The sequence below is a fragment of the Rhinolophus ferrumequinum genome, chromosome 12 (genome assembly GCF_004115265.2).
Source record: "Rhinolophus ferrumequinum isolate MPI-CBG mRhiFer1 chromosome 12, mRhiFer1_v1.p, whole genome shotgun sequence".
NCBI classification, from domain to species: domain Eukaryota; kingdom Metazoa; phylum Chordata; class Mammalia; order Chiroptera; family Rhinolophidae; genus Rhinolophus; species Rhinolophus ferrumequinum.
The window spans coordinates 72,970,921-72,982,891 of record NC_046295.1 but is presented as its reverse complement, the minus strand read 5'-3'; the positions used below and the strand labels follow the sequence as shown (position 1 = coordinate 72,982,891).

The following is an 11,971-nucleotide window of genomic DNA, read 5'->3' as shown; positions in this document are numbered from 1 at the left end:
CAGCTTGCTTGCTGTCTCTGCTTGTGCACAGAGAAGTGGCCGCCTGAAGACATAGAAAAGATGGCCGTCTACAAGAGCTCTCACCAGAAACCAATCCTGATGGCACCTTGATCTCGGACTTCTGGCTTTCAGAACTGTGAGAAAAATTATTTCCTGTCGTGTAAGCCACCCAGTCTGTGGAATTTTGCTATGGCCGCGCAAGATGCCTAATACAGCTGGTGACTAGGAAAGGATAGCTATTCCAGTTTGTGGACTTGCTTCCCCTGTAGTGCTCCCTCTGCTCCAAAGGCCTGCCATTGTCTTGTTCTTCCACATGTGTGTCTGTTGCCCTGGAAGCCTTTCCAACCCAACCAGCTCTTCCTCCCCAGCCCATTTCCTAATTTCAACACACATTTCCTAACTTGTCCACTCTGGCCCATGCCTTGTGCTGGGCATTTGGAGGCAGAAGAGAAATCAGACACACACTCTACCCTGAACAAGTTCTTAGTCTAGTGTGTTGGGGGTGGTTGGAGGGAGGAGAGGAGAGAGGAAGAGAGACAGAAACCAGCAGTCCCGAAAGAGTGTGATGAATTCCCCATCAGACGGGCACGTGGGGCTGGGGCAGCACAGAGCAGGGGCTCCAAAGTTGTGTGGACCCCTCCCCTTTCCCTTGAATGCTGTAGCCTCCTGAGCATGCTGGGCTAATGGAGAAAAGGAGCTGGTTCTTGTGGGCTGAATATTTGTCTCCTCAAAACTCATAGGTTGGAGCCCTAACTCTCCAGGTGATGGGGTTAGATGGTCAGGCTTTGGGGAGGTAGTTAGGTTTAGATGAGGTGGAAGGCAGAATATGCATTTTACATCAACACCTGAAGTGATTCTGATGGGTGCTAAGTAGATTTGGAATAAGAAGGGGTGAAGGGAGGCCCTTTTACTATTCCTCTTCTCAGCCCAGAACCAGACCTCCGTTCCGATGCTGATTTCAGCACTTCCTAATTTGGAGCTTTGGGCAAGTTACCTTCCTGAGCTGCAATGGCCTCATCTGTAAAATGGGGATAATAGTGTGTGCTGCACAGGATTTTTATGAGAATTAATGCAAAGTCACCAGCACCAAATCTGGCCTCTATTTAACTTCCCACCTTGTCATTGTGGTTTCTGAGGTCTGTGGTTACTTGATTGCATGATGTGTGTGGTGATGATCTCGGTCAGGATTTTACCAACTGTCAGTTGTTCCGTGGTCCTGGGAGACAAGAAGGGGTGGAGTGGTGGTGTCTGTGTATGTGTGAGGTCTGGCTACTTGCCAAACGGAGGGTCATGTGATTAGTTTTGCTCATCTCATTCATCCAGCCTTCGCCAATTTCACTTTCCCTTCCCACAAGAGAGGAGCTGAAAATGTTCCCCTGTAGGTTGAATCTGAGTGTGGGAGGAATTACAGAGTCTCCAAAGAAGGCAACCAGAAGATGAACATGACTGTCTATAAAGAGAATATGGATCTGGTTATGAGATTTGACAGGGAGAGCCATGAAAGCAAGTGTGCCGTGGGAGAGCAATCCTCAGGGCATTGAAGGGGCCAGGACAAGCTAAGTCGGAGAAAGGTGAGTATCAGAAATAAATGGGAGCTCCATCAGTGTGCTATTACTGGGTCATACATTACCCCAAAACTCCGTGGCTTAAAACATGAATCATTTGTTTTCACTCGTGTGTCAGTAGGACAGCTGGGGGCTCTGCCCTGCACTGGGCTTACTTACCTGGGTCACCTCACCTGGAGCAGCTGTATTCCACGTGTGTCTCATCCTCCTCTTAGGACCAGTGGGCTAGCTGGGCACGTCCTTCTTATGGCAATGAAAGAATCACGAGAGAACAAGCCTAATAGCACAACTTTTTGTCATGCCCCCAAATACCCTATTGACCAAAGCAAGTTGCATGACTGAACCCAGAGTCAAGAATGGAGGGCCACGTTACGCGGCCAAGAGCAAGGATTCAGGGATGGGTGAACCTGGGCCAAGAATGTAATCTACCAGACTCCTCCATGGGTGTCCTCAGCTCTCCCTTCACTCCCGCTGTCATCATTGCTCCTTCTTTGATGACTCTAAAGCCCTTGGTTCCCCTTTCCTGGTTTAGATCATAATCTGCATTGCTGTTCTGTGTGCCGGGCAGGGCTGTGTCTCTAGTCCTTGTGTCCAGTAAGTAATAGCGATGGAGAGAGAGAGAGAGAGAGAGAGAGAGAGAGAAAGGAATAGGAACGGGGGTGGGGTGGGACGGAGGGGGCGTGGCGACAACAGGACTGGCATCTCAGGGCAAGGGGAGTAGAGGAAACAGGACAAATGATGAGGTGTGAATAGGGTGAGTTAGGGAAGTACCCACAATGCCAGTGAGCTCAACTGTTTGTGTTATCAGCTTCTTGGAATATTGATCCATTCCTAGTATTTTAAGCAGTCATTTTACATGAGAAAGAGTCTTTCTGTCTTTATTTTTCATGTCTAATGGTTGCATTTTCCCTTTGGCAGCCCCTGCGTGATAGGAGGCCTAGGCGGTAGAAATTTTCTTTGTGCCCTTAGAAGGAGTAATCAATTTGCCATTTATGATCGGAGCTTCTTTCACTGCTAAGATCTCTCCAATTGCTGTACTTTTGAAACGAAGGCGGCCTGACTCTATAATGCATAAGATTACATTAGCGCAGTGGCAGACTCAAACTCTTTTCTTGAAACGCAATTACTTATTTTTTTTCTGGATGAGGTGGTTCCTAGTGCTGCATATTATTTTGAGTAAACAGAAGGATTGACAATATCGATGCCAGGAGGGTGGGCTAGATTGATTCTGAAATGGTCAGAAGTCGTTTCTGGACAAACTCAGGGAATATGGTGGGTGAGAGGAAGCAGTGTCCTTGAAGAGCTCAGAGGCCTTCTGAAGAGGGGCTGTAAGTCCCCTGAGCTGCTGCAGCCTCACCGGGATAAGTGTGAGCTCTTCCAAGGGAAACACTTGGAAGTGAATCAGTCATTTGCACATGTTTGTGTTGCGTAAGGTGTTAAAAATCAGTCTCTTTATATTTCATGTGAAAAAGATCCAGGGGAAAATTCTTCAGTGGATTTATGAACTCCTTAGTGGTCATTCTGGGGTTGGTGGAAGGATTTCTCCTCTTCTCTCCAGGTCAGTGTCATCTCCTAGGGCCACCTGAAGAGGCCAGATGTGGATGGGGGTGGGGTGGGAAGGGGGCCCAGGGACCCACAGGCCCGGTGACTCAGGCTGTTTGACTCTGTGTGACCGTGGGCAGTTCCCTTAACCATGCTGGGCCTCATTTTCCAAATTTATCAAATGAAGGGGTTGGATTAGATCAGGGCCCCTCAGGGCCATGGGGATCTCAGCTTTTGTTTTATATATTATGTTTCTGTGTAAGATTTCATTAGAAGAAAAGAGGTTTTTGTTTGTTTGTTTGTTATTATTTGTTTTTTGCTAAAGCTACTGGTCTAAAGACTTTTAAGTTTCCTTTTATCTCCAAATGGCCTAGTATGGCAGTTCTAGTCCCAGGTGGTGGCAGGCTCCGGCAGTGGGGGCTGGACAGGCTGGCTGCAGCCCTCCTCCTCTCCAGAAGGTAGATGGGGAGAGGTGGGATGAGGAAGTAGGTGCGAAATTCTTGGAGAGATAGGAACCTGAAAGCTTCTGCCTCATAAACCTGTTTGGTAAAAATTTGGTCACACCATGAGGGTCTTTCAGACCCCAAAACATGTCGTCACCTCAGCCAGGGCACCTGCCCTGGTCTGGGAGTGGCCACTACTGTGGCACCCTCGGTGAAGATGAGCATCTAGAGGTGGCAGGTGGCAGAACATGAGAGCTGTGAGAGAGGCTGGTGGTCACAGAAGAAGTGGGGCGTTTGATGGGAAGCACAGAAGACAGGTGGGCCCTACACAGGATATGCAGGAGGGAGTGAATGCGGGAGCAGCCGTGCAGTCCCCACCAGGGCTATGTACATGGCCCGGGACGTCCTCGTGGCACAGAGCAGAGTATAGCGGTCATAGGTCACGGCAGCCAGGAGACATCTATCAGTTATACCTGGGACAAAGAAGAAGTACATCTGGGTCGGCAGCCAGCCAGGGAGATGGAGCGGTCGTCAGCCACCAAGTTAGCCAACATCTGGGGTACAGTGACAGAGGTAAAGCAGAAGTCAGCAAAGGACAGATGGGCTAGGAGGAAGTACATGGGTGCATAAAGGGCTGGCCTGGTTCAGACGGTGGCCACAGAGTCCATTACCCAGGATGCCCACCATATACAAGACTGAGAATAGCACAGAGAGGGACCACCACTGTCCAGGACTCGTTGTCAGTCCCAGTAGGATGAATGGGGCTCCCTCTAAAGACTCATTGGCAACATCCATGGCCAGCCTGGTGCTTCACCTAGAACCCCAGGTGTTCCCTTTTACCGATGGGTCATCTCCCCAGTATCTAAGGAAAAGGGTGAAGAGCAACTAAATTGCTCAAGGCTTCCTGGCCATGAGGAAAATCATGGGTTTGGAGTCAGAACACCCTATACACACGTGTTACAGTGGGCAAGTCATTTTACCTCCTCCAACCTTCCTGTTTGGGTCTTATGTTCCCCGTCTGTAATATACGGGAGCCGAACTAGGCGATCTTCAGGGCCACTTCCAACTTTGATCAACTTTTGTGATTTTAAGCAAAAACAGAACAAAGAATATCGCCCAGAATGTGGACCAGAGAAAGAAGAAAATTTGAAAGAAAAGATAAAACAGAGAGAGGATCAAAACAGCAGGTAAGGGATCTAACGGACATTTATTTCAGGAAAGTACAAGTGGAAAAAAACAAACAAGATGGAAAGGGGGAACATATCAAAGAAATAAAAATTCCAAATCTGTAGGGTACACGTGTATATTGAAATGAATATGAATCTGCCGGAACACCTAGACCCAAATCATGACTGTTTAGACCATTGAGGAGCAAGAACCCAATACCTCCCAAGGGCACGTGCGGTAAGGATCTAATGATATTCCGATAACTAGACCGCCCTCAAATGTTTCATCATCAACAGTAGATGATAGAACACAGTCGAACAATATCTTCAAATTCTGAAGGAAAAATGATTTGGAACCTAGAATTCTATAGAAATCCAAAATATCAATCAGATGTGAGAGAATAATAAAGATACTTTCAGACTTGGGGAAAAAAATAAAGCAAAAAAGTACAAAAGAATCTGGATGACTCCCCATATCCTGGAAAACTTTTCCCATGAAATCAAACATTTGCTGAGAAACTGGTGCAGACAGACAGACACACCTACCAGGCACAGAGGCTTAACTCCTAAGGATCGAGGTACCTTGTTTCAATGCCTCCTTTTTTTCCTGTCTGAATCTCATTGCAGAAGTCTTAGACGATTCTCCAAAAAGGGGTCTTGAAAGGTGAGGGGTTTTAAAGCACAGGTTTGCTAAAGGCTATGCTGAGGCCATCCGTGTAGTGGAGTAATCTCCTAATTTATTTCCATGTCCTTCTCTATTAAAAAATTTTTTTTAAATACAAAATCAAATAAATGCCCTAGTGTCTTCCTTTTCTTCCCCCATTGGGTAAAAAGAATCTTCTGGCTTTGGCTCCCAGTAGGGCATCGTTTCTCAAACTCCCAATTATGTCCCACCTTCCAGGAGGGAAATTCGGTCAAGGTGAGTGAGTACGATGGAGGGGGCAGCCTGCTTATAAATGGCAGGAAACTGGACCTTCCCTGACCTGTGTCTGAATTGGTCCCAATAAACATTCAAATACACCGAGCTATTTGCAGACACATCCTTATGCAGTCACAAACACACTGTGAGGGTATGCAAGCCTGGGTAGCCTCCGGCTAGTCTCTGCAAATACGTACACAGGCATGGTCAATCATGTACAGAAATGTGGAGCCAGCACACGCATGCACACCTAAGTAAGCAGACAAGCATCAGCCCATCATACACATAATCAGATGGTGAAATGCAATCACAAAATAGCTCTGAGGTCAGAGGGTGACGATCATTCACGTACCCCTGTTCACGGAGGCTCATAGCACTGTGACAGCTACTGGCACTTGTCATGCACATCACACTTTCGTTGACCACCTGTCTGTGTAACTACTCTCCCCATGCCTATCACAGCCGATCCCCTCGTTGATCACAAAATCGTATCCTCATGCACAGCCTCAGGCCCACAGCCTCGTACCTTCACACACATGGCTACACTCATAGGCTCGAGATGGGTCACAGCACAGATGTGCCACCCTAGAGGGGCACAGTCTTATATACACTGCCCCATACCCTAACAACGTCTTTGTACAGTGATGGTGATGCACAACCACAGCCTCACACAACCAGCACACTCTCACACCACACATATGACTCACGCTCCCAGTCACACACAAGAAGACAGATCTGCACACTCTCCAGCCTGGACCCAAGTGTACACTCTGGCCTCTCCACGTCGCAGAAGGAAATAGTAGCAGGGACCTGGAGTAGCCTACCATTGGAGGGTCTGAGCTACACTAATGAGGTCTGGGGCTTTGGGAGCACCTTAGCTTCTCTCCACAAGCGGCACCCCGTTCTCCGGGCCCTTGTCCCTACAGCAGAAGGCACCTTGGCTCTGGGGCTTGTTATCCTTCCTCTCTAGAGCCCAGTTTAATGGGTGAGTGCTGCTTCCGACTCAGGGGACATTCAGGAGCCCCATGCAGTGACGTTGCTGCTCCTCAGTCCTTGTGAAGGCCAGAGAGAAGCATCAGGCTGACTCCTGAACCCCAAGCAGAATGACTGGGTGCAGGGGAACTCAGGGTCTACAGCAGCAGCTTCTGGGGCCAACACCTTCCTGTCCACGCAGCTGTTGCTGGCTTCTTGTAGGAAGAGTAGGAATGTGGGAGGGATTGTGCCTCTGTTGACGGTGGTAATATGTACATGTGTGTGTGTGTGTGTGTGTGTGTGTGTGTGTGACTGTGTGTGTATAGGTGTGAATGTGTGTGTGTAGGATTGTATGCCTGGGTGTGGAGAGAGTGATCGTGTCTCTGTGCAATCAAATGTGTCCATGAGCTTGAGTGTGCGCCTGAGTGGGCTGCTGTATCTGTCTGTGTGGGTGGCCACACCTATGAGAGTGTGTCTTTGTGTGTGAATGTTTCCGATAGGGGATTGTGTCTGTGTTGGAGGGGATATGTGTTGCTGTGTGTGTACTGCAGCCTGAGAGAACTGTGCCTGTGTGTAGCATTCCAAGTGGGAATGGCTTTGCATGACACAGTGTTGGAACACCCGTGAAGGGTGATTTTAAACATATAAACTTTCACTGATTTCCTATTGCCTATTGAATAAAGTCCAAATTTCACTACTTGATACCCAACCCATGGGGTATTCTTCCCATTCCCAGATCCCCCATCTTCAAACTTCCCTCCACTTCTTTCCCAGCACATCCCTCTGAAGCTAATTAAATTGGTTTCCTTAGAGTCTCCAGCACACACTGCGCTCATTTAATCTCTACGCCCTTGTGTGTGTGCACTTGTTCTCCCTCCGCGGAATGCCCTTTCCCTGAAGCCGTACCCATGCTGCAGGGCCCGACTCATTTTGTGCAATAAGTGACCTATATCAGAGCCTAGTCTTCCTCACCCCAAACTGCTTTTGTCTTTATTGCCTGTCTCAGTAAGTGGTGTTCAAAGAGGCTTAAAAAGGAAATACTTTTTTGGAATTGGGGAGTTTTACTGGGCATCTCACCTTAGGAGCGAGGATCTGTTTCTCTTCCTTTATTCTCCAGATTAGGCTCTGTTATTGTCTTCTAACACTGTGTCTTTCCACTTGTTTTCTTATCTATCAAGAAGGCCCAGTAAAGTAGCCTGAAACTTTACATTCCCTCTAGTTGATGTGTAGGATTTAACGTAATTATCGTATCTGGCTACTCCCCTGATGCTAAACATGTGGAAGGACCATGGACATCCTGTATGGCCATGATGACAGAAGCAGCCACATGCCTCTGGAAACCAACAAGAAAAGACCACAGAGGAGGTCTTTGAGTATAAATATCACTGAATTGGGGGCAAAACTCATTCTCAGTCCCATGGCTTCCAACTCTTCTGATAATACCTCCAACGATTGTCATGGCACATGACTTGTTATGCTTATAGGAGGTAAGACTAGGAAAGGATTATAAAACCTTGTGATGGGAGAAGGGGTTTTAATTTACATAAGCCTTTGTCACATGTGCTAAGTTTAGGATATTTTTAGGATTTTATGCTCTAAAAATACCAGTTCTGTAGGAAATAGTGATCAACCACCCTGGTTTGCCCAGGACTGTGGGAGGTGGTTGGTTCTTAAGACACAGGACTTGGAGTTTAAAACTGGGACAGTTGTGGGCAAACCAGGACGAGTTGGTCTCCCTGTCAGGAAATCTATAAAATTCTTTAAGATCTGAGGAGATGGTTTTACCAGCATCCCTCTCACCAGTAGTCTGGGACCTCTAAGAAGACCATACTTACTAAGAGGGAGGATCCTGGCCCCAGTATCAAGGGGCGTCACCTCCCCAGGGAGCCAGGATGAATCTTCAGTCTTCCTGCAGTCAGTACCTGGTGGCTGACTTCTCCTTGAAAGGAAGTAGAGTGGTGGGGCCCAAGGAAGACTCCATGGGAGCCAATTAGATGGTGAATGAAGAATCACTTGACTCCTGTACCTCATTACCCTTGGCCTCATCTCTGTCACAATCGGGGGAACTAGGAAGGGGATCTGGGAGGAGCTGACATTTGACTCTAGCCAAGCTCCAGCTCTCCTCAGAAGCTCCTGACATAACTCCCGGGGTCCACTCCTGTCTTGCTCCTGCATGAAGGGGCTCCCCAGGCAGAATGCAGTGCCTTGGGCCTTGCCCATGTATAACTGAATCAAGGAGACCAAGAAAATAAGTCAATATTTTGAACTCTGCGGGGATGAAAGTCTCAAGACAGTAGGTCTGAAAGGCCAAGCATGATCCGAGGCTTGGAGCACTGTGGTTACCTTTGCCCAATAGATTAGGGTTGTGGTATTCTCTCTTCTAACCCCAATTGTACCTCTGGATGTTGTAATCTCAACACATCGCAGTCTACCTGACCACATGCTAATCTGGGCATGCTCATAACTTTGAATGAAACTTAAATACACCATAATCAACTCTTACCCTTAAACTTTAAGAAACATTAACCATTATCCATAACCCTAAATAAATCTTAAATTAACCTGACCCCAAACATGTCAATTTGATACTTAAACTACTCTTCTTATGCCTAGCTTTCATCTAGTTCTGAACTTAGCTAACTGTAATAACTAGCCTGTGACTTAAACTTATCACAAACATGATCCACACGCCAACTTAATTTAGTTTAAATTTAACAGAGCTCTAATATGAAATGCACTCTAACTTAAATTTAATCTAGCAATAAAAAATGACACCTGAACTCCAATCTCAAGTAGTCCTGCACTCTAACACTAAAGCTAACATATTTCTAATATTCCTAATGAGAACTCAAATTTACCCAAACTCTGACTCCTAAATGTATCCCAAAGCTACTGTTAATTCAAATCAACCCAAATCCTAAAATTTACATAATTTTAATGCAATCCTGAATTTCCCAGATGGCTTTTAAATTCTAAACCTAACCCTGGCTCTACCCTAACCCTGGTCGTAGCCGTAACCTGAACCCTAACCCTCCCTCTAGTCTAACCATAACTTTAATTCCGACGCTTTCCCGACCACCTATCAGAGGCCTGAACTAATGTAGCCTTGGCTAAATCCTGACCAAACTCTTGGGATTTTTAGGAATGAGCTCCTGTATGTCCAGTGCTGGTCAGCTGTTTCCCTGAGAGAAGCAATAATACAAGGCTAACAGGCCTTTGCCTCAGCACAGTCAGTCCTGTTCTTTGGTGAGTGGGTTCTGAAGGTGCTCTCTTGAGGTCGAGGAGAGCAGGTGCAGACTCACTGGTCATGAAGACCCTTACAAGGACAAGAATCTAGAAACACTTGCAGCCAACCCAGCTCTCACCTGGGATTTCTTGAAATCCCCCCTTACAAGTACGATGGCAAAGAAAACCTAGGTTAGTTACTTCCTGGTGACACGTAGGCGCTTTTAAACCCGGAGGAACCTAAGGCAGCTCTGTCGCAGCAGGAACCTGATCTTGGTTCTGGTTCCAGGCCTCGCGCTAGATGACCTCCAGGTTCCCGACTCCCTTCTGTAAGCTTCCTTTTCTCCCCCTTTTCAGTCCCTCAAATAATGACAAGAGACACCTAAGCCAGAGGACCATCTCCCTTTACCAGCAGCAAGGGCGAGAAAGTGTCCTCACGTCTTCGCCGCCAGCCCTGCCCTGCCCTGCCCCCTCAGGCCTCGCCCTGGCACCCCGCGCCCGGACAGCAGGACCGGCTCCAGGTCCTTCTGAGGGCCTCCTTGACCTCCTTGTTGCGGAGGCTGTAAATGAGCGGGTTGAGGGCCGGGATGACCAGGGTGTAGAACACAGATGCCATTTTGTCGGTGTTCAGGGCATAGGTGGAGCTGGGACGCAGGTACATGAAAATGAGTGTCCCATACAGCATGGCCACAGCCATGAGGTGGGAGCCACAGGTAGAAGCTGCTCGCCGGCGGCCCTCAACCGAGTGCATGCGGATCACAGCCGCAGCGATGAAACCGTAAGACACGGCAATAGCCAGCATCGTGGCCGTCTGGATGAAGCCGCACACGGCGAAGAGGAGGAGTTCGTTGAGGCTGGTGTCGTTGCACGAGATGGCCAGCAGCGGAGGGATGTCGCAGAAAAAGCTGTTGATTTCCCGGGAGCGGCAGAAGCTCAGGCGGAAGGTGAAGGTCGTGTGGACAAAGGCACTCAGCGCCCCGCCCAAGCCTGATGCTCCCAGCAAGGCCAGGCAGAGGCGCCGTGACATGGCCGTCGTGTAGAGAAGAGGGTTTCCAATGGCCACGTAGCGGTCATAGGCCATGGCTGCCAACAGGCAGCACTCGGCATCGGCCAGCCCGGCAAACACAAACATCTGGAGGGCACAGGCTGCGTAAGGGATGGTGGCCCGGGGCAGCAGCAGGTCCACCAGCATCTTGGGGCCGATGGCGGAGGAATAGCAGGCGTCCAGCAGGGAGAGGTTGGCCAGGAAGAAGTACATGGGCGTGTGGAGCCGGGCCTCCGCGCGGATCAGCACCACCATGCCCATATTTCCCAGCAGGCCCACCAGGTAGACGGGCAGGAAGATAAGGAAGAGGGTCAGACGCAGGTCCCGACGATCTGTGATGCCCAGGAGGATGAATTCAGCAGGGACCACCCTGGCCCCGGTGAAGTTCTCTGGAGTCATCCTTCTGGACGGAGACTGAGGTGAGGCAAAGCAAAGGGGAGAGAGAGAAAGATCATGACGGGCACGGAGGAGAAAGCTGGGAGCTCCTCCTGCGAGTCAGGTAGATCTGGGTTTCAGTTTCAACTGTGTAACAGAATTGCTGTGTGACCTTGGACAGGCCATAAAACCTCTCAAAACCTTTGTTTCTAACTCTGAGACATCACTACAGCTTAACCTTCAAAAAACGCAGGAGTTCTGGCTGAGTCACTTTTGCATCTACAATTCTACTTGCACGCAGTAGCTGCTCAATAAACATTTGTTAAGTGAATGAATGATGAATGGGATAATAGGGCCAAGGATTGAAAACTCCACGACTCTATATGCATGCTCCCTTCTCGTTTCCCAAGGAGGAAAAGAGACAATGGAGTGGGTGGAAAGAGTCTCCTGATAAAGGGTAACTCCTATGGGTCTCAAGGTTTGCTGGGAGGACATCTTTCCACTGGGGTAAGACCTGGGAAAGAAGAGTTCAGCAGTGGTTGGCTGGTATTGTTGAGGGGGGCAGGGAGCAGGAAGGAGTGAAAAGAACAGAAGATTTGAATGCATTCCTGGGCCAGACTCTTCACCTCTCTGAGTGTCAATTTTCTCATCTGTGTAATGAGAAAAAAGAGCTGCAAGGATTCAATGAGATAATGCATGAAAAACATCTCACAGAGGCC

At 48.4% G+C, this 11,971-nt stretch overlaps 1 protein-coding gene across 1 annotated transcript; it reads right to left on the bottom strand.

Annotated features, from left to right (window-relative positions):
* Nucleotides 1-10,304: 10,304 nt before the first annotated feature.
* LOC117031575 (olfactory receptor 5C1) lies at nucleotides 10,305-11,319 on the bottom strand. Its single transcript, XM_033122053.1, has one exon. It carries the CDS (start codon nucleotides 11,274-11,276, stop codon nucleotides 10,305-10,307), a length of 972 nt encoding a protein of 323 aa, XP_032977944.1. The 5' UTR covers nucleotides 11,277-11,319.
* Between the last annotated feature and the right edge of the window lie 652 nt (nucleotides 11,320-11,971).